Source organism: Leishmania mexicana, chromosome 5 (assembly GCF_000234665.1).
Source record: "Leishmania mexicana MHOM/GT/2001/U1103 complete genome, chromosome 5".
Lineage (NCBI taxonomy): Eukaryota > Euglenozoa > Kinetoplastea > Trypanosomatida > Trypanosomatidae > Leishmania > Leishmania mexicana.
The window spans coordinates 262,011-283,810 of NC_018309.1; the positions used below are offsets into that span (position 1 = coordinate 262,011).

Sequence of the window (21,800 nt, forward strand, 5' to 3'; positions counted from 1 at the left end):
CTCCCCCTCCTCGTGTCTCTGTGCCTCTGTGTGTGTGTGTGTGTGTGTGTGTGTGTGTGTGGCTGTGTGTGTGGCTCTCGTGCCCGGTTGCGTCCGTGACCGTCGGCCTCGCTGTGCGAGTGTGAGGTGGGGAGGGAGGGTCCACGTCGACACCCTCCGCCTTCCGCCGTCACATATCCATCCTCCGTTCGGCCGTTGTTGCTTGTCTTCGCTGAGCGCGTCTTCCTTTGCTGCTTCGTTGGCGTTTCGTCCCACGCCCACTCTCACGCACTTTTCTTCCCTTTCCTTTGTGTCTTCTCGATCTTTCCGCGTGACGATCAAAATTCTCAGTGGCGCATCCTCCGCCCTCCCCCGTTGCTTTCCTTTCTCTCTCCCACCCCCCCCGTGCGTGTGTGTGCGTGTGTGCGTTGGTGGGACGGCTCAGTGCGAGCCCCTCCCCTTCCTCCCCCCTCTCTCTCACAAGGGTGCGTGTGCGTGTGCGTGCCCGCCGTACCCATCCCTTTCATGGACTGCGTAGAAGCCTGCCCGCCGCATCATCGACGCCCGTCCCAACTCGCGCATCGTCCGCCAACGTCTGTCGTCGGAGACAGCAACGGCATCAGCGGTGGTGTTGGCTCCAGCGGCTCCAGCAACGTTCGTCGCGCGTGCGCCGCCGTGTCTGCCGCGCGCTCGACGGAGCGCATCCATTCAGCTTTTCCTACGTACGCGGAGTCGCCGCAGCAACATCAGCCATCGACAACAACGGCGACATCTACCCCTGCAACCACTGCGGCGCGCGCGTCGCCGTTTGCGGTAGAGAAGCACTACCAGGGCTGTCCAGACGCCGGCGCGGCGATCACCGTGCCCCCAGAGCAGCAGCAGAGCCAGTACCTGAAGCGCCTCTCCCCCAGCACCTGCAGCGGTAGCGCGTCGAACCTGACCCTTTTGATTCACTCCAACACCAACACCAGCGTCACGTCAGCGGCGACGGACAGCTCGGGGCAGTCTACCCCCCTCTCCGGGGTCTCCTCCCATCAGCAACAGGCGCAGCGAGCCCGCGCGCAACGCGTCGTCGACGAGGCAAACCACCTTTACTCGAATCCCTGCTCTTCCCTGCGACCGTCGCTGGACTCTCGCTCGAGCAGCCGCGCCCGCGACAAAGAGGACGACGAAGTCGCTACCGACGACGACCAGCCGCCGCTGCAGCAGCAGCAGCAGCACCGTCGCCACAGCGACGATCTCTTGCAGCGGCACCGCGTCAGATGTAGCGTGCCATCCAGCAAGCGTCCAAGACAGCCTCTGCGGGATCCGTCGTCACCACCGCTCCCACCTCAGCAGCAGCAGCAGCAGCAGCAGCAGCAAGAAGACGTGGAGGACGAGGAGGAGCGAACACATCCGCATCGTCGCTGCGGCGCCACCATGCATATCCCCGACCCCTCCACGTTTGTAGACCCCTCCTCTTCCTCGCGGCACAGGCCGACGACGACGACGGCAACGGCGAGCACGCACAAGGATGTCACCGACCCGAGAGGCCATAGCAATGGCCGCAACAGCCACCCCATGAACCAGCCTCACCAGTGCCGTGGCGGCAGCAGTAGCACGAACGGCGACGGCAATCGCGCGCGCAAGCTCGACGATGTCGAGTACGAAGATCAAGAGGTGTGGCGCGCCGTACACCCGCCGCTGCATCTTCGGCGGCATGGAGGGGAACGGGACGGGGACAACGACGACCCCCAAGCCGTCACTGCTGCCATGATAATCGCCCCCGGCGGTGGCGCCGCCGTCACATCCATGTGCTCTGCCTGCCTCTCCGCGCCAGACGCCACGCCGGTGGTGCCGCCGCCGAAGCGGTTTGCCACCGGAGAGGGTGAGGCAGTGGCGCTCGACGAGCTTCGCTACGCCTCCAGCTCCACCACCGCGGCCGCCGCCTCCGCGATCCTCGAGGATGATGAGGACGACGAGGGCGAGCGCGCGTCGCCGTCGCGTAACGTCACCACTGACGAGAGCCACGAAACTGAAGCACCGTCCGTTGCGCGACGCGCAACGCAGCAGCAGCAGCAGCAGCAGCAGCAGCAGCGCGACGGTCGCACTCGAAAGGCGCGTGTCGCGGGTACGACCAGAGGCAATTGCGTTAACAGCAGCAGCAGCAGCAGCAGCAGTGGTGGTGTGTTGGCCAGTCGGCGGCACGCCAACGACAGCATCACGGCTAGCATCCCGTACGACCCGTCCCGCTTCCCTCTGCCGTCCCAGCCGCCGAATCTGGCGGCCCCTGCCACGGCAGCCGTAGCAGCGGCAGCCCCCAGGACCGCGTCCGAGCACGCGTCTGATGGCCCGCGGATAAGCACGAGCCAGCCTAGCTGCGCCACTCCGCCAGACGCGCAGCAGCAGCAGGGCCCGCAGGCAGCGGGTGCCATGGGCAGCGCCGCGCTCGCACCGGCACGCCCGCCAATCAAGCTGATCGACACTCGCTACGCCTTTCTTGCTCTCTCCTTCATGATGCGCATGCTGTGCAAGCTGCACAAGGGCGAGCCGATCCCGTCGAGCGACTTCCACTCGCACTGCATACCGCCGATGACGGTGATCATGTACGTGCAGCGGCTGGTGCGGTACTGCGCGTGCAGCGGCGAGGCGCTCCTCTGCTCCTTCTTACTGCTGCTGAAGTACGTCTTTCACAGCGGGCACCCTGTTACCATCTATAACGCACACCGGCTACTCATCACCAGCATCGTGCTCGGCATCAAGCTGCGCGACGACGTGTACTACAGCAACGTCTATTACGGCCGCATCGGCGGCATCAGCGGACGCGAAATGAATAAGCTAGAGCTGCTTTTCCTCGAGAAGCTGGAGTGGGAGACGCAGGTGCATGTGGACGAGTACGTGGCGCTGCTCGATCTGCTCGCGGAGCTCGGCATTGACGCGGAGCCGACCAACGCGCAGCTCGAAGCCTTTGCGGCGGCGCACCCGGACGAAGCCGCCGCGTACGTGTCGGACGAGGAGGATAGCGAAATCGCCGAGGCAAGCGCGAAGCTGCAGCAGCAGGGCGCCGACTCAGCCGCCGGCTCCTCCATGAAGGACGCTGCCGCAAGTCCCACCCCCCTGCCCGCGGCGGAGCAGCAGCGCCTGAAGGGGCTCCGTGGCGCCTATCGGTTGCATCAGTGGCACACGCTCGTGGTGCCGTGGCTGGCGCGCCTGGAGCGCTGCGTGTTTGCCAAGGCGGAGGCGAATGCCGCCGCCGCCGCCGCCGCCCGGAAGGAGGAAGGTCTGCGCTGGCAGCAGTACCACCGCGAGGATGAGAAGGCCGCAGCGCTGCGGCATCAACGGCAGTCCTCTGCAAGTACGTGGCTATCACCCTTGTCCGTGCAGAAGCGTGCAACGAGCAGTGCCACCACTGCCGCGGCCGCTGCTGCCACTGCGGGGGCTGCCTGGGCCTCCGAGCCCCCGTACCAGGCCTCTTGGCCCCACCGCGACAGCAGCAATGTGCCGCACCGTAGCTCGAGCGGCGCGATGGTGATGGGCGGTGGCGGCACCCATGCCACTGCCACTAGCAGCAGCGGCGGGAACAGCGGCTTCGACAATGTGCGCTGCAACAACTTTGTGAACTTCGCGAGCAACGTTAACGGGGGCTACTTTGGCACCCTCTCCGCCTCCGCGTCTGCCTCAGCGGCGGCAGCAGCGGCGCCCACGGCGGTGAACCAAGGCAACCGTCCCGCCAGCTCTGGCCAAAGCAAGAGCCACAGCGGCAGCGCGACATTCGACAGGTCTGCATCGCCGTCCTCGTCGGGTCAGTGCCTGAGTCAGCAGAAGCCTCTCGTCTCTATCCTCGTGCCGTCCGCATACTACCACCAGGGCACCGACGTCGCTCGCACGTCGATACAAGTGCGGCACCACACCGCAGCCTCCGCCTCCGATCACTTCGATATCACGAACCGCGTAGCAGCGCCCGTGGCGGCGGTGTCGACCTTGGCGGATGCTGGTGCGGAGCTCCACCAGCACACTGCATCGACACAGCAACAGCAACTGCCGTCTGTGGCTGGCACGACCGCGCAGCTCACGTCACCGTCGTCGTCCACCACCACCCACGGAAGCGGCATCAACGTCAACGCCCAGCCGTACTACTATGTTAGCAGCCGGATGCGCAAACAGCAGCAGCAAGCGGCAGCAGTGTCGCCGGCCTCGGTCGACCCATCGGCTACCCGCCCGGGTAGCGACTTGTCAGTCGCTGGTACGACGTCGACGATGACGCAAGCAACCGCGGTAGGCACTGATGACGCTGTGGCGGCCGCGCAGCGTGCGCCGTTGTCTACCCTCGAAGGCGACAGCGGTGCACGCTCACCAGGCTCGTCGTTCACGAGCCCGGCGTGCGTCAACTCGCTGGCGCGCTTCAGCACGTGCGCAAAGACGTCGACGGACAATGTGGCAGGTCATCCGTTCCAGCCGAGCGGCTGCCGCAGTGGCATCGAGACTGTCGTGTCGGCGATGAAGATGTCCGGCATTTACGGCGGCAGCGGCGGCGGCATCAGCACCAACAGTGCGAGCGGCAGTAGCGCGTATCCCCACACCTTTCCAACGCGGCCCATTGCCAGGTCAGGTGCGGACGGCGGCAGTGGCGGCGAGCAGGCGACTTCGGCGCACGTGCCACGGCGGTCTCCGCACGCGGATCACCAGGCGCCGGTGCACCGCCGCTCCACCTTCGCGTCGCAGCACTCACTCGGCAAGAAGCGCTCAAAGCCTGACAGCTACAAGGACTACTAAGATGCAGTCCCGACTGCACGTACACAGAGGGGGTAACACGATGCCCGCGAATCGAAGAGGCATCGTGATCAAGGGCATGTGCGACCCTACACGTGTCTGTCGCTGCATGCATGCGTGTGTGGGCGTGGGTGTAGGTGTGTTTCGCGAAGGTCGCATCCCCGGTTATCACCGCGGTGGTCCGATCCAGCGATGCGCATCCTCGCCTTTTTTTTATATATTCTCCGCCTCTTTCGCCGTTGTGAGCGCAACAGCGAATCACCCGCACGCACAGGCACGCATGCACAGATTACCGCCACTAAGATAACACCTCTCTAAATACCCTATATCTTGCTTTTCTCCAGACATAAGTGGTCTCTGCATGCGTGCCCGTGCGCCTCTCTCCTCCCCCCCCTCCCTCCCCCATCCCCCTTGTGCATGCCTGTGCATGCTCGCGGTGTGTGTATGTGTGTGTGTGTGTGTGTGCGTGTGTGTCGCACCATCGTTTTCTTTTTTCGAAAGCGTATTGGCGGCCGGCTTTGTCACCGACGCCGATGACTTCACATCTCGCGTGTTGTCGGCTGTTACCCTTCCCCTCTCCTCCTCCACTCACTTGTCTCGGCCCTTCTTCGTTATGTTCTTTCATCGTCTCCCCTACGCACGGCGCGTGTGTGCGTGTGCGCCGTGCGTAGCGCGGGATAGTGCGCTGATCTCTTCCCTTTGAACGAACACCGTCTCCAGGCGTACCCGAGCGCGTGCGCACGCGTGTGGGAGGAGCCGCCGAAATTCGAAGGCCAGAGGAGAGGGAGGGGGGGAGGGGCGACGAGAAGCCGATGCGACCTCCTCCTTCGCTGGGCACACTATCCCATCTTCTGGCCCCCGGCCTCCCCGTCTAGCACCCTCACGCCTCTGACCCCATTCCCCGTTCCCCATCAGCGTCTACGCTGCGAAAGACAGGGTGCGCATCTGTCGCTCGCCGTACAACCAACCGGCAACTCTCACGGCGCCTCCCTCACCGTTGCCCTTCACCACCTCTCCATCCGCCCATCGCTCTCTCTCTCCTCCCCTCCCCCTCTCCTTCGATATCTCCATGACCCACGTACGCACACGTAGAGAGAAAGCAAACCCCCAAGAAGCTATCTTGTTAGCGTGCAGCAACCCAGCAAATATATGAGGAGCTGGCAGAATCACACGCTGCAGCTCCCCGTCCCTCTCTCTCTCTCGCCCTTCTCTCGCTCCTTCACGACTCGCCACCGCCCCCCCCCCTCTCTTCATCCATCTCGCCCTACTCCATCTACCTGGAGTGGGTCTCTCGTGTGCCCGTGTCTTGCTTGCTTGCTTACTTGCTTACTTGCTTACTTGCTGCTGCTGCTGCTATTGTGTGTGTGCGCGCGTGTATTCCTGCGTCGCTCATCCCCGACACTGCGCCCGTGCGCGTGTAGGTGTGAGAAGAGGACGGGAAAGGGGGTACATGCCACATCCTTCCTCGACGGTCTGACAGTGCTCGTGAACGTATCTTGCTCACGCTCACCGTCGACACCACCGTCAGACGTCCTTGATGCGCTCGTGCACGGATTCACGTCGTTCAGCGCCTCCTTGTTGTGCTTACGACCCTTTCCTTTGCCTGCCTGCGCATCATAGTCGCTGAGACCCCCCCCCTTGCGAGAAAACGGTGAGAAGTACGCCCGCGGAGCGCTTGTCCACGTCCACACACATAATCTCTGTCGCCTGCACGTGCAGGTGTGCGCAGGCCGCCGCAGAGAGCCCATCCACCCACCCACCCCCTTACACGCCAAACCCTATCACCACCGTGCGCATCCGCGGCGCGGTGTCCGGCAAAGCAGTCATCGGCGACGGACACACGTACGCGCGCACGTACGCGAAGGGGCACGAGGCCACACAGCGCCCAGGTCAGTGGGGAGGAACACGGCAACGAAGAGGGTGGGACGGAGAGCCAGTGGGACGGGCGAGTCGCTCCTGTCTCTGATCTCTGCCCGATCACACGCACACAGACACCAAGCACAGACACCGCTTCAGCAGAGCGGCGTAGGCGCGGGTGGTTGCACGTTGGTGGCTGATTTGGCGCCCCCCCCCCTCCCTATCCCCGCTTCTTTGAGGCTTCTGCGCTCGTTCGCGAGGGACGTCCGTGTCGGCGTGTGTGCGCGCGTGGTGCTTGATCGCGCCTCACGCTGGCTTTGCATTCCGCAGTCCCATCATCGCTCCCTCCAACACACCCACCCACTCCCTCCTCTTCAGGAGAGCCTTGTAGCCATGCCGACACGACCGCAGCAGCAGCGGCAGCGGCGGCAGCGGCAGCGGCAGCGGCAGCCACACCGGCCACCGTCGAAACAACTTCTGCAGATACGCGAGGAGGGAGGCGGCAGCTACGTAGACTCGAAAACGCCGTTTCTACGCGGCGCCCCGTCCTGGTCGCCGAAGACCTCGCCGTCCGCCACGGCTGCAATCGATGGATGCGCCGGCGGTCCCGGTGTCACAGCCAGCTTCCATCGTGGCAGTGGTGCGGAGATGACTAGCGCCGACGACGGCGACGGCGGGGACAGCGATGAAGGTAAAAGGATAGCGGCCAAGCTGTCAAGAGCACGGCACTCGCCGCAACACCCGCGACAGTCCCGTCGTCACTTGCGCATGAGCCCACGCGTCACGTCAGCGTGCAAGGCGAAGAGTGGCGACCAGAGGCGTGCCTCAAGTTCCGGCAGCGGCCTTGACCGCGCGGCAGCGGCGGCTGTGTTGTTTTCGACCGCCTCTCTTGCCAGGTCTCCGCAGGCACGAGTGACGTCGTCACCTGCAGTGCTGGGTGGCCATGTCACCTACTACGGCCCCCCGTCCTCGCGCAGCCTCTCCGACACGGACGGCAACGAGGCCGACACGCAGAAGAACCAGAGCAGCTGCAGTAGCAGCTCCTGCCTGGCCGCGGCGCATACGGCGCCAGGGAGTGAGCCCTCGTCGCCGGCGGCGCGGGTTAGTGACTGCGGTGGCAGCGGTGGCAGGACCGCGTTTTCGATTCCCGGTAGCGCCAATGACGATGCACGGTGGACGACGGCCGGCTGCAAGCCGGAGGCGGCGATAAGCCGTGACGGCGAAAGTGGCTCTAGGGCGCACGCATCCCCATTGGCTCCGGGCACCACCACCACGACCCCACTAACATACGCCGCAGTGGCCTCGTCGTCACTGCACGGCAAGCGACTGCCGAAGTCCCGCGTCAGCTTTAGCCAGTGGCGCAAGCGTGTATGCTGCAGCAGCAGCGCCTCCATCCCAAACACCATCGATAGCGCCAACACCTCGCCTGGCGCGTCCTCCACAACAGCGGTGGTCTTCCTGAACACCTTCCCCAGCACTCGACTGACGCTGACGACTCCCTTGGCAGCCGCGACGGCGAGCACGCCGCGTGCGACAGGCAAGAGCACACCGATAAGCACGCCTTCCGTGGATAGCAACACAGCTGATGGTGACGACGGCAAAGCGAGCGCCCCAAGCGGCGACGAGCACGACTGCGCGAGCGGTGGGCCACAACATTTCTCAGCGAGCGCGGCCATGCCGCCCTTGCCTCCATCTGTGCACCGTCACCAGCCGACGCACCTGATTCTGCAGCTGCCCCACGCTCCACTACTGCCGCAGGCGCGCAACACTCCGGACTCGGACGACGATATGGTGTGCGACTGCTCTCCACGCACTGCCGGCACTTCTAGTATAGCCGCAGCTGCCAATGACCCGTCATCGCCCGTGGTACTTCCGCCGAAGAGTAGCGGCACCGCTACCGCAGCCGCAGCGCCAACCCTGCCCTTCTCTGCAGCAGAGGTGACGTCCGCGATGGGTGTGCGCATGCCTGGCGTACAGACAGGCGAGCAGCAGCGGCGGCAGCAGTTGAACGCCCTGAAGCCTGTCATGTCACCGCCCTATATGGCCTTCAGCCCCACGACCCCGCCGCACGGAGGCGCCAAAAGTGGCCCGCTCCTCAAGGTCTCCGCCACCGCCGCGGCGACAGCCGGTAAGGGCGTACACCGTGTCCCGTCTGCTGCCTCACTCTTCAACGCGGCGGAGATACTGCCCGGGCTGTTCCTCGGCGCCTACGCTGACGCCACTAACACGGAGGCGCTGGCGGCGCACGGTATTTCGCTTGTCATCAACTGCGCGTACGAGTGCCCGGTGACGCCAGCGATGGTGAACAACAACCATCACGTCCGCTACGCTCAGTGTCCGCTGCGCGACCACTCGGACGAGGTCATCGCACCCTTCTTCACACCTGTCACCCGCATCATCCACGAGCAGCTGCACCGCCGGGAAATCAATCATCAGCGCATGGCCCGCCGTGCCGCGACGAGCGCGCCGGGTGTCCATGTGAACGACTCCGAGGATCACGAAGTGCAGGAGCGCATGCTGTGGGCCTGGACGGACGAGGCTGAGAACGTGTGGGTGGCTCAACCGTCGTTTGCGTCGCCGTCACTGCCGGTGGGTGGGCAGCCATCGTTCAAGGAGAGCAAGCGAGAGACTCCCCGCACACCGTCCTCGACGCGGGGGCTCGGTGCGCGCTTCGGTGACGGCGCCGTGTGCAGCAGCACCATCACCTCATGCTCTCCGTCGCCGATTCCGGGCGGCAACGCCACCTTCCCGCCCCTTGCCGTCACGCCCATCACGGCTGATCCGGTTGGCGCGACGGTCGCTGAAACTTCTGGTGCCACCACGGCTGCTGCCGCTGCTGTTCCAGGATCGGCGGACGTGTCTTCGGCTGCGCAGAACGGCAACAATGTCTGCACGAATACGTTGTTCAACACGGTACCTGCGCCAACGTTCTCCACGACCTTCACCGAGGCGACGAGCTTCACGGCAACCACCGCACCCCCACCAGAAGCGTCTGCCATCACCGCACTCCCCGCATCGGCGTCGCCGCCGTCGCCGCTCACCGTCGTTGACCCACGCGACTGCGGTGGCGTGCTCGTGTGCTGCCGCATGGGTGTGAGCCGCAGCGCCACCTTCATCATTGCCTACCTCATCCTCTACGGCTGCACACTAGCACCACTAGATGACACCGCCTCGCTCTTCGCGCACTTCCTCGAGCGAGAGCGCCGCATCATCGAAGAGGCAGGCGGGCTGACGTTCTTCACGGACAGCAACGGAGGCGTGTCCAACACATCGTCCCAGGCCCTGGCGACGGCGCCGGCGTGCCCGGGGCGCGGCAGCAGGTGTGCGAACGGGGCCCTCACCCCGCACGGAAGTGCAGGCGTGAACGGTGTCCAGCCATTCGTACAGAACCTCCTGGCATCAAGCTCACCGCGGACACTCAGGCGCTCTGCCATGATACCCGTGTCGCCGCTACTTTCCGCCGGCGGCGGCGGGTGCGTTGCCGGCTCCCTCACAACCCCTCTGAGCGAGAATCCCTCAACAATCTCGCAGCAGCGGCTTCGCACGGGGTTGCCCGCCACCCAGATCGAGCTCGCCTCGCGCGCGTGCCAAGCGTGCTACTTGTTGCACCTGCGAGAGCGGCGGGTGCAGCAGAAGACCTGGCGGCGACTCCTCATCAGCGAGCAGCAGCAGCAGCAGCAGCAGCAGCAGCTGAGCGATCAACAGGATGAGGAACCGCAGATGATGACGCTGTCGGCGTCGCGCATGGCGGCGAGAGAGGAAGGGCAAGGGTGCAGTCTGATGGGCAGTGTCGAAGATAATTCAAACTTTGAAGGCGATAGCAGCGCGATGGCAAGCGTCCGCAGCGATGGCGAGCACCAAGAGGAGCAGCAGCATCACTATCATCGCCATGTCTTCTGTGCGTTGCCGTCGTCAGCGCCGGTGCCCTCGTACCGCAGCGCGCGTGGAAGTCGCACGATGACGCTGCTAGAGGCGGCCTACTCCGACGAACGCGTTGATGCGGATGACGGGGTGGACGAGGAGGAGGATAGGCAGGAGGAGGATGCTGCGCGGACGGCTGTTGGGCAGAGATCGGAAAACCTTGCTGCGGTCAGTGCAGCCACCACGCCAACCCAGATGGTGCGAGACAAGCTCCCAACGCACAAGGTGTGCGTCGCGGCCGCAGAGGCGGCCCCCACCACACCTAATCACAGCACTGTTGCCTCGGCGCTCATCGGCGACGGCGGGGGCGTGTACGAAACGCCTCTGGCGCTCCGTGAGCAGCAGCAGCAGCAGCAGGCGCCGTTGCGCTCGTCCTGCAGGATTCTCTCCCCACAGCCACACATGAAGGGCCTCCCCCACAGCGACCTGAGCGCCAGCGCGAGCACGTTTCTACCCGTCAGTTTTACCAGCAGCGGGGGCGGCGAAGGCGGGAGCGCCTTCGGAGGCACAGCGCCGGCGATGACGTACCGCGAGGCTTTTGATGCGGTGAAGCGGCAGAAGGCCGACGTCAACCCAAACATCGGCTTCATCCTGGCGCTGCGCGAGCTCGCCGGGGGCGGCGACTTCAGCTTCAGCACGTCCTTCTGAAAAGCCGAAGCAGCGAGGAAGCGCTACACGGCGGTGTCCAGAGGTGGGGACAGCGATGCCCTTCGCGGTGTTTCCGTCTTGTGCGACGCGCCCTCTTCCCTTTCGCCTGGCCTACTCGCCTCGTCGGCGGTGCTGCTGCACATGTCCTCTGACAAGTGACGTCTGCTTAGCTGCCCGCCTCTCCGCTCGCTCTGTCAAACGTGTTTGTTTTACGCGGCCGTTGTTGTTCCCGTGCTCGGCGCACCCCACCCCACCCCCTCCTGTAGGGAGCCCGGCTGAGCATGCGTCTCTCGCTCTCTGGCTGTGTGCGTGTCTGCGAGGGTGTGACCCTCCTCGTGTACTGGATGCCTTGTATTTTGCGCAATCGAAACAGGAGGAGGAGGAGGAGGGGGGGGGGGGGCAGAGGTTCTTCAATGGTGGCCGGTTCTCTGGATGCCGATGTGGAGGCTGAGGATGTTCAAATCTCTGTGCGTGTGTGTGTGCCGCCTGGACCTCCCACCCCCTTCCTCCTCCGCCTCCCCCTCCCCCGTCATGCTTTCGCCTGTTCGATGAAACGCCGTTGCCGTCAGCGCTGCTAGTGGCGACTTGGTCGGCTGCTACTTGTGCTAGCACGGCGAGCTCTGTCCCGTTCTTTGTCCACTTATATGGCTTCTCCGTGCTCGTCGCCCGCCCTTTCTCCCCGAGCCTCTCCTTCCCCGTTCGCCGGCCGCATCCCATCGACGCGAGCTCAGCACGGACCACACACAAGCGGCGGTGAGAAGCAAGACGAGGAGGGCAGTGGAAGGGCACAGTCCCGGTGGGGCCCGTCCCCCATCACCACACGCAAAGCGTTCCCTCTCTGCTCGGGGTGTAGAAAAGACCCATCGTCAGCGGTGGCACATGATCTGCAAGCATCACCTCGTGCGTGAGGGTTGTCTTGCGCCGACCTCAAGTCACCTCTACCCCCCCCCTCCCTCCCTCCCTCCTGTGAGCAGTGCTTACCGCAGCTACCGCCGATTGCCAAGATAGGCGCGCCTACAGAAGCAGGAGCGCACATTGCTCTCGTGCAAGCACCCCTCCCCCTCCCCCTCCCCCCGTCCCGTCCCGTCAACGACACCACACAGCAGCTATACATCGAGTCCACCAGCCAACCGCCACCCACACTCCCTCCGCACCCACTCGGCCGAAGAGGCAGTCGTCATCGGCATCTCCCTCGCTCGCTGTTGCCCTGTGTGATTAAGTGGGCGTCGGTGCTCCGCGTGCACTGGAGAGGCACGAAACGACGAACGGGCCGCAGGAAGGATACAACACGGCAAGGCACTTGTGTGCGCCGGTTTGTCGCGCATCGCAGTGCGCCTGCTCCTACCCACCCCCCTCCTCCCACACACACACACACACACAAAACCCCGTCGATCGCTCGCTCTCGCTCTCTGACCCCTTCCCCCGTCCCCACCACCACCACCACCACCTCCCCAAGAAACAGTGCCGTAGACCATGTCCACATCGGAGACGTCGGTGAAGAGGCAGCGCGCAAGGATCGCCTGGCTGGAGGCGTCCCTGGATACGAGCATTGTCGCCTACGAGTCTCACCGCAACGCGCTCGAGAACGTCCACGCGTATCTGGAGAAGTGGCAGCAGTCGCCTGACCAGGGGTGCATCCACATTAGCCCAGCAGCGCTAAGTGAGCTGCTGAGCGACATCGTCGATGTGCTGGAGCAATGCGCGCTTCGGTTGCAGCCCATAGATGGTGCAACGCCAGCAGCAGAGTCGCCGACGGAGCAAGCGCACTCGGAACACCGCTCCAGGGACGCGCATCTCTATCCTGACAACGCCTACGGAACACGTCGGAACAAGGCCGTACCTGCCCCACCACAGCAGCAGCCCCAGATGACCCCACGTTCTCTCTCGGAGCTGTCGAGGGGGACCCACCCACGCGGGGCGGAGGACGATCTGCATGAGGCGTCGACGACGACGACAGAGAGCAGGCGCCACCCGCAGTCGAAGCCGGTGCCGCAGTACTGCCCACTGTCATCGTCGCGCTCCCGCACGTCGTCTGTGCTACCGGCGATGAGCGAGAAAGCGGCTGCAGCAGTGCAGCCCGTTTACACGGGGAGCGCCGACTTAACGCCGCCGCCGTCGCAGGCGCAGGCCGGCTCGTGGAAGTCCAAGCCGAGGCCTCGCGCGCCCCCTCGCGAGCGGATGGGTGTGGCACTGACGCCGTGGCCCATCATAGACGACAGACATCAAGCAAGTGGCGCCGCAGCCGGCCCGGGAGATGGCATTCAAAGGGACCCGACCCCGACGTCGGCCCGCCTGCGAGCGGAGGAGAACCACAATGAGCTGCCCGCACCGCAGTACAGCGCTTACAAGAGAACAGGACGTCCGCTGCTGCCCTCGCCGGAGCGGCGCGCGACCGCGGAAGAGCTCGCGGAGCTCGCGGCGGCCGAGGAGGAGGCAAGGGAGAATAGCGCATACCAGCAGTCCTTCGGCGCGTGCAGCCACAGCCGCGAGAGTGACCGCAACTGTGTCAGCACTGGGCATCGCTGGCCCTCCCCTGCCTCCTCGTCGACGTCGGCGTCGCATCAACTGCATCCACCACCGCCGCTGCAGGGGGAGCAACATAGCCAGAGCTACTGGAGCGAGGAGCAAGACATCCCATATCGTCGGGGCTCTTCGGCAGCGGGCGAGCGCCGCAGCAGCAACACGGGCGCCGGCAGCCACGTCGGCTCGGGCCGCTCCGGCCTGTCTGAGGAGGGCCGATACGCTGGTATTGCACCGGCAGCCGCGGGTGGGCACCCGGCGGCGTCGCACCAGCAAACCAGTGCCGGTGGTCGCGCTCTCAGTCGGACATCCAGCAACCCCAGGGGCAGCCCCTCGGATGCCGCGGTGGCAGCCGTGGAGTCGTTGTCTTACGCGTCGTCCTCCGCCGTGAACCACCCGTGCCAACCGCGCGGCGGCGCAGCAGCAATGTATCCAGGTTATCCCGTGGCGGCATCGCAGGCGGGCAGCCTCGGTCTTGTCTACACTCCCAGTGTGACGCCACAGCGGGACTCGGACAATGGAGCGGCGGTAGCGGCCCTGCAGCAGCTCGGTGATCGGCGCCCCCTGCGCACCTACAGCCAGCGGCCCATCGCCCCGAAAGCGAACGACAGCAGCCAGGTCGAGTCCACCGTGTACCAACGTCGTATGTTGTCGCCGTCAGCGAGGATGAGGCCTTTGCGGGCCGACTCGCCGGAGACGCTGCGCTTCATGGACAGGGAAGATGCCTTCCTCGAGAAGCAGCGGCGAAAGCTGCTGAGGGAGGAGCACCGCGACCCTCTCCAACCGCACAACAAGGCCGACTCCACGCTTTACATCACGGCGAACCCTGGTGGTCCGTCCGTCGCGAACGGTGGCAAGGCTGCCAAGGAGAAGGCACCGGAGATGACGGCCGTCGAGGAGCAACTCATCGCCGAGCGCACGATCCTGAGCACGCAGCTCGAAAAGATGCAGATGGAGATGTCCATTGCCGTCGCGCGACACCGTGAGCGTGGGAATGAGCAGCGCTACACGCAGCTGAACACGCGCATGAGGCGCGTGATGAAGGACCTGGACAGGGTGGAGTGGGAGCTGCGCGTCGTGCGTAACATTGACCGCCAGTCCCGCTCGCAGTCTCCCGCGAACGGGATATAGAGCTGCACCCGGGACGCGTGGTGCCGGGTGCAGCCGGCACCGGTAGCCACTGGGAGAAGGTGAAGGGCGGGCAGAGCCGTGAAGGCGGTTAGGATGCTGGTGATGGGGGGAGGAGGAGGAGGAGGGGGGGTTACTCACCAGTTCTAGGGGCACCACGTCACATGGCATCACACACACACACACACACCTCCCGCAGTGAAGTCTCTCTCTCTGTGTGTGTGTGCCTCGTACTCCTTTCCAGCCCTGCTGCTGCTGCTGCTGTTTCTCCAAGAGTGCCGCTACTCGGACATGACCCTTTTCTGCACGCCGCCCACCGCCACCGCCACCGCCACCCCCCTCCCTCTCTGCTGTTCCCGCCTATTGCTGCTTGTCTTCCTCCCTCCCTCACACTCGCCTCCCGCGCGCGTGTGTGTGTGTGTCCGTCTGCGTCTTGGTGTCTGGCGCGTGCGCGCCAAGGCAGCGCCTTCCTCTCCATCGCCCATGCCGGTGTTCGCTACACTCGCGCACTCGGCACTCAGCACGTCAGGCGTTCCCGCCGCCCCCACCCCCACCCCACCCCTCCTACACACGCACGCACGCACGCACACGCGCGCAGGTCCTCCCCCTCCCCCTCCCCAACCATCGTCGCTGCTTTTCAGCTGTACTCCTCTTCCTCCCTATACATGATATATATATATGTGTGTGTGTGTACGTGTACGTGTACGTGTACGTCTGTGTGCGTCGATCTTGTAACTGTCTTCTCTTGCCAGCGCTGTCCCCCTCCCCACCTGTCCTCGATTTATGCGTGCGTACGCGTGACTCGATGCAGCTCTCCTTGCTCCGGTGTGCATGTCGGTCGGCATGCGCGCGTTCGTTTCGGTCCCCCTGTACGCCTCCGTCTGCAACCTTTAAAACAGCTCAAGACCCGTCCGCCACCCCCACACCCCTTCCACGTCCCGTTCTTCTCCTTGGCCAGCGCTCGCTGCTGCTGCTGCTGCTGGTAAAACCACACGCGGGGGGGGGGGGGGCACACCTCCTGCGTGTGGCGAGGCCATCCAGGAGAGAGGGGGACGCTCCTCCGCACGGCTCTTCGCGCGGCGTTTCACCGCCCGCACGCAACTGTGCTGCACCCACAGTCCTCAATCACCCACGCCTTATGCGCCCCCCCCCCCAACCTCCCACCCATCCTCAACTCGCAGCCACGTTGGCTCTCCCGCGATCACCCGCCTCCTCCCCCGCCCGTCCAGCGATCTCTCTCTCTCCTTTCTACTTCGCGCTGCGCCTTCCCATTCACTCTTCGTACAACTGCTTGCTCGTTGTCCTCCTCTCTCCCCTCCACACACACACACACACATCTCCGGCAGCCGCAGTGGCTCACCACCACCACGATCACCATCAACACCACCATCACCACCGTCGTCGTTGTTATTGTTCACCCGAAACCGAAGCAGCACTCGGTCTCTCCCGTTCCACGCACTCTGCCCTCTCTGCTCTCTCCCCCCCCGCCCCCGCCTTCGTGTCACCGGCAAGACGTGACGGAGAACGGCGCGTATCTGGCCCTCCCCCTGACGTTGTCCCGTGACACCGACCTGGAAAGACCGACACGCATGCGCACAGCCGTGCGCGCTCATCAAAATGGCGTCCTCTGCAACTCTACTGGAGAAAGTGCCTAAGCCGTGGGCGGCGCTGGTGCGGCCATTCCTGCAGCGCTCGCACGAGTTCGAAGACAAGGCGCCGCTCGTGGCGTACTACCTGCGCACGCACGTCGCCTTCCTGTGCATGCGGCAGCGGAGCAAGGAAGACAAGGAAGGCACCGCCTTCCTCATGACCCTGCTTGACGAGCTGGAGGCGAGCAAGGCGCACCTCGGTACGCAGCTGCAAGGCGTTGATGGGCGGACGGTGCTCACCAAGTTTGCACTCATGCTCTTCGCCCGCGCCGATGACGCGGAACGGACCGGGAACGCGTCCATGGCGATTGTGCGCCTCTTCTACACCGCGTCCATACTGTTCGAGGCGACGGCGCAGTTCACCGACGACGGTGCCATGGACTCCATTGCGGCACAGAAAAGCAAGTACGCCAAGTACATCGCCACCCGCATGAAGAAGGCACTCGGCAAGAATGAGGCCTACGTGAGCCCCAACAAGCTGGAGGCGGCGGACGAGGATGCGGCGGACGAGGATGCGGCGGACGGTGTCGGCGACGCGAATGGCGCGGGCCAGGCGACAACGTTCACGACGGCGCCGGCGAGCTGCTTCATGCGGCCGACATCGCAGCCCACGTCCGACTCCAACCGGGCGCCAGCGCCAAGCACCGCGCACGAAAACTTACCTGCCCCGCCGTATACGCCTCCACCGGCGACGCAGAAGCTTGACACGCCGCCGCCACCGTACACTCAGGGAAAAAGCAAGACACCAGTGCAGCCATCTCCCATGAAGAACAAGTACGCGCCACCGCAGCCTCAGCACCCATCACAGCAGAAGCAACAGCAGCAGCGGCTCTCCACCAGCTCGGCAGTGCCGAGCCTCCCGCCGCAGCCGTCCTCCGCGCAGCAGCGGTACGCGGCTCCGCCGAGCGCCAGCGGCGGCGGCGGCGCGACCGGCTTCAAGCCCTCCATAGACCAGATGATCGACGCCCAGAAGTTGGCCAGCCAGGCAGTGAGTGCGCTTCAATTCTATGATTACGAAAATGCGAAGCAGCAACTGGTGGCGTCGCTGCGAGTGCTGAACGGGGTTCAGTGATGGCAACGATGATGGCCATTCTCACGATCGTGGTCCGTCGCTCTGCAGGGCGCTGCTTGGTGGGGCCGCGGCGGCAAGACACAAAGCGCGAAACGGCAGATGCGAGGGGTATCGAGCGGAAACACCGTCGGAAGCCCCGCCGCCGTGTAGCCGACACTCTCCCACGCAGCCTCTCCTTACTTCACATCGTGTGTGTCACCCTTTCGCCCGTTGTGGCCGTATCCCGGCGGCGCAGCGTGCCTACATGTATGCGTGCACTTGTTCGTGTGTTCGTGTGTGTGTGTGTGTGTGTTGCTCAGTCGGCAGACAAAAGAAAGCACGGCATGGGGGAGTGGGGGTGGGGGGACGGCGGCGACGCGGATGGCGCGTGCATGTGTCTGCGCCGTCGCTGTCCCAGTCTCTCTGTGTTGCATCTTCCCTTCTCGCGTTACTAGTGTGCCAGTGGCGTGCGGGTGCATGTCTTGTCGGCGTACCGCCCGGCGTGTCCGTGGACTCTGCCCCCCCCCCTCCCCCACTCTCCCCGTTCAATTGTTGCTGTGGTCGACTGAAATGTGTCCAAGTAGGTGGGTTGCTGGATAGGCGTGTGCTAGGCCGGGTGCCCGTGCATGAATACCCGCCGGCATCTCGAGAATGCCACTCTCTCGCTCTGGCTTTCCTATCACCACCACCACACAAGCACGCATGCTTCTCTTCGCCATCCCCCTCTCCCACCCCTCACTGGCGAGCCGTTCGCCCGCGTGCATAGGTGCGGCGTGCGTGTGTGGTGCGTGCATCCCCATGCTGTGTCACGGCTGCGCGACTCAACCAAACCACAACAAAGGTGTTTACGCTGGTGCCTTCAGTGGCACGGATAACAACAACGGATAAGGGACGTCCTGTCCGCCCACCTGCCTTGAGGGGGGAGAGGGGCCGTGGGCCACCCGTATGGGGACGCGAAGCCCCCAAGGCAGGCACCGGTGCATGGCACCATAAGGGGCGCGACGCCGTTCCAGCCCATGACACCTCCCCTTCGTCTTTTGCTGATGCCCATCGCCCTCCGCCTCCGCCTCTCGCCTCTCACAATCTGTGCAGTCCTCTACACGCCAGCATCGGTACAGCGCCGTATACGCAAGCAAGCAAGCCCACACAGCAGAGACACGGTACAGCCCCGGCTGAGCCGATCTCCATCACAGCCAAGTCGAAGCGGCGCAGGGAAGGCGTTGCCACTCGCACACACCCGCACGCGTGCAGAGGGGCCAGCTCAAGTGGAAGGGAGGGGCAAGCGCCCAACGGCATCGTCATGATGATAGCCTTTCTACTGCAGCTCTTCACCAGCCTTGGGCTGCCGCTCGTGGCGTTTCTCCTATACAGCCATCTCGCCGACTCAGTCCACACACGTGGCAACGTCGCTCAAGGCGACGCTGGCGCCGTGGACGGCACCGACACCTTCAGCCGACAGGTGCGGGCGGAGCTGGAGCAGCTCGATGTGGCCTCCGCGCCTCCCTCAGCGGCAGTGGCGGTGCCGCCGGCCCCAGTGCCGGCTGAAATCCTGATCACCTACGCAACGCAGTCGAAGAACTCGCTAGCGCTGGCGCACAAACTTTTCTCGCTCATCACGGCGCACCTGCACACAGCACCGCTGGCAACGGCCGAAGATGTCGTCCGCCCGCTCGTGCGGGTGATGGAAATGCGCGAAGAGGAAGGGAACAGCAGGAACGTGTGCCGCGTCGACACGCTGCTGGAGCAGAACCAGTATGCGCTAACCATCTTTATCGCCAGTACGTATACGGACGGCGTCGCGCCGCCGCGGTCGCAGGCGTTCGAGGCGATGCTGAAGGACGCCTTCGAGGACCACCGCATCCCGCGCAACACTCTCGGCCGCAAGCACTTCGCCGTCTTCGGTCTCGGTGACATCGCATACGGCGAGGAAAAGTTTAACGCCTTCGCCAAGAACCTGCACGAGTGGTGCCGCGGCCTCGGCGCACCGCCGTTCGTGGTCCCGCCGGTGTACGCGACGGAGGCGAAGACACAGTCGCTCTTCCGCATCTTCTCCACGGCGCTGCTGAAGTGGATGAGCCGCGCCTTCTTCCACGCGGATGGCACGGTGACCGTCAAGAAAAAGTCGGAGATGGCAGCGGCCAGTCCTGCAGCGGCCAGTGCCACGGAAGCGCGCAGCTGCAAGGGCGGTAACACCCCCATCATCTCCGCCGGGGCGGAGGGTGAGCGGTGTGCGTGCCGGCAGTCGTCGCAGCCGCTCTGCGGCAGCAGTGCCGGTGGAGACGGCGATGATGGCTCTGCGTGCTGCAAGGCGGGCACGATGGCCGACGGCGTTGCCGCGAGCAAGAGCGACGACGACGACGACGACGACAACAACAACGCGGGGAACGACGACATGGACGATGTCGAGGACCTTGTGTGGGACGGCACCGACGACGCCGACTTCGACCTCAACAAGGACCCAAGCGAGCTGCCCGAGCTGCTCTACCCGAAGCTGCGCCAGAACCTGGAGAAGCAAGGGTACCGCCTCGTCGGCTCCCACTCGGGCGTGAAGCTGTGCCGGTGGACCAAGTCGATGCTACGTGGTCGGGGCGGGTGCTACAAGCACACCTTCTACAACATCAACTCCTCCCAGTGCATGGAGATGACGCCGAGCCTGGCGTGTGCGAATAAATGTGTTTTCTGTTGGCGCCATCACACGAACCCCATCTCGCGCCACTTTCGGTGGAAGCAGGACCCACCGGAGCTGCTCATCGCGCAAGGGATGGCGGGACACTACCAGATGATCAAGCAGATGCGCGGTGTCCCGGGCGTGACGCCGGAGCGGCTGGCCACGGCCATGCAGATCCGCCACTGCGCCCTCTCCCTCGTGGGTGAGCCCATCATGTACCCGCAGATCAACGGCTTCTGTGACCTGCTGCACCAGCACCGTATCTCCTCTTTTATGGTGACGAATGCGCAGTTCCCGGAGCAGCTGCGGGACTTGAAGCCGGTCGTGCAGCTCTACCTTTCCATCGACGCCCCAACGCCCGAGGAACTGAAGCGGATCGACCGGCCGCTCTTCGAGGACTACTGGGATCGCTGCCTCAGCTGCGTGAAGGAGTTGGCGAGGAAGCAGCAGCGCACCGTGTTCCGGCTGACGCTGGTGAACCAGTACAACACGGAGAACGTGAAGGCGTACGCGGACCTGGTTGAGATGGGGCAGCCGGACTTCATTGAAGTGAAGGGTGTCACGTACTGCGGCACAAGCAGCAGCAGCACGCTGAACATGAAGGATAACGTCCCACGGCATGACGAAGTGGTCAACTTCTGCAAGGCGCTCTGCGCCGAGATGGCAAGCCGGCACCCACACTACCGCACCCCGCAGATGGACAGGGAAGAGGCAGGCGGCAGCGACGTGATTGTCATCCCTGCCGAGGAGCGCAACCGCCCATACCACGTAGCGTGCGAGCACGAGCACAGCTGCTGCGTCCTCATCGCACTCGACAAGTTCTTCTTCGATGGTCACTGGCACACCTGGATCGACTACGAGCGCTTCTACGACCTGGTTGAGTCGGGGCGCACGGACTTCACCTCGCTAGACTACGCCGCCGTGACGCCGCCCTGGGCCACGTACAACTCGAAGGAGAAGGGCTTTGACCCCGAGCAGACACGCGTGGTGCGCAAGAACGCGCGACCGACAACGGTGATGGCCAGCTGCTAGTCGCGGGCTGCAGCAGAGCTGGCGGATAACAATAGTGGATGCGTATGATGCGGGCACGTGAGGATGGGTGCCCTCCCGCACACCTGCCTTCATGCCCTGTGACTGTCTTACGCTTCACCTAAGTCCTTAATCGATGAGCACGCCCTCGCGCACCTTTGCTAAACACGCCGAGCGAGATGTCGCAGGATGCAGCATGCCTGCCCATCGCTTGAGCGCGCGCCGCTGCCTCATACAATCCACCAAAGGAAAAGCGCCGTCGAGGTCGAGGAGGAGGGGGGTTAGGAAGAGCTGCGGCGCGTCTCTTGCGATGGTCGTGTCGGATGGGGCGGCTGTGGCTGCAACACTCGCTCACGTAAAGCGTGCCTCTCCCCCTCCCCCCTCCCCTCTCCTCTCCTCTCTCTTGGCTCGCGCACAAGGAGCCCGATGCACACACGCGCGACGATGCACCCATGCACATCGGCCCTTGGACTCCATGCTTGTGCTGTTGTTGTTAGACACATCTTCTCTCCACCTAAACCACGCACGACCGCTCTCTCTCTGGACTCATCGGTGCACCCCCTTGTCCCCATACCTGCACGGCCTGCGGTCGCCAGCACGA

General features: G+C 64.5%; 5 protein-coding genes across 5 annotated transcripts; all 5 read left to right on the plus strand.

Moving 5' to 3' along the window:
* Positions 1–504: 504 nt before the first annotated feature.
* On the plus strand, positions 505–4,731 carry LMXM_05_0710 (putative CYC2-like cyclin; the record flags this gene model as incomplete). Its single annotated transcript, XM_003871912.1, has 1 exon — positions 505–4,731. The coding sequence occupies one exon, from the start codon at positions 505–507 to the stop codon at positions 4,729–4,731; it is 4,227 nt and encodes a 1,408-aa protein (XP_003871961.1).
* Positions 4,732–6,978: 2,247 nt separating this feature from the next.
* LMXM_05_0720 (phosphatase-like protein) lies at positions 6,979–11,154 on the plus strand (the record flags this gene model as incomplete). The annotated part of the gene is made up of 1 exon (XM_003871913.1): positions 6,979–11,154. One exon carries the CDS (start codon positions 6,979–6,981, stop codon positions 11,152–11,154), a length of 4,176 nt encoding a protein of 1,391 aa, XP_003871962.1.
* Positions 11,155–12,627: 1,473 nt separating this feature from the next.
* LMXM_05_0730 (conserved hypothetical protein) lies at positions 12,628–14,805 on the plus strand (the record flags this gene model as incomplete). The annotated part of the gene is made up of 1 exon (XM_003871914.1): positions 12,628–14,805. The coding sequence occupies one exon, from the start codon at positions 12,628–12,630 to the stop codon at positions 14,803–14,805; it is 2,178 nt and encodes a 725-aa protein (XP_003871963.1).
* A 1,614-nt stretch (positions 14,806–16,419) lies between these two features.
* LMXM_05_0740 (conserved hypothetical protein) lies at positions 16,420–17,523 on the plus strand (the record flags this gene model as incomplete). Its single annotated transcript, XM_003871915.1, has 1 exon — positions 16,420–17,523. One exon carries the CDS (start codon positions 16,420–16,422, stop codon positions 17,521–17,523), a length of 1,104 nt encoding a protein of 367 aa, XP_003871964.1.
* A 1,282-nt stretch (positions 17,524–18,805) lies between these two features.
* LMXM_05_0750 (conserved hypothetical protein) lies at positions 18,806–21,202 on the plus strand (the record flags this gene model as incomplete). The annotated part of the gene is made up of 1 exon (XM_003871916.1): positions 18,806–21,202. The coding sequence occupies one exon, from the start codon at positions 18,806–18,808 to the stop codon at positions 21,200–21,202; it is 2,397 nt and encodes a 798-aa protein (XP_003871965.1).
* Positions 21,203–21,800: the final 598 nt, after the last annotated feature.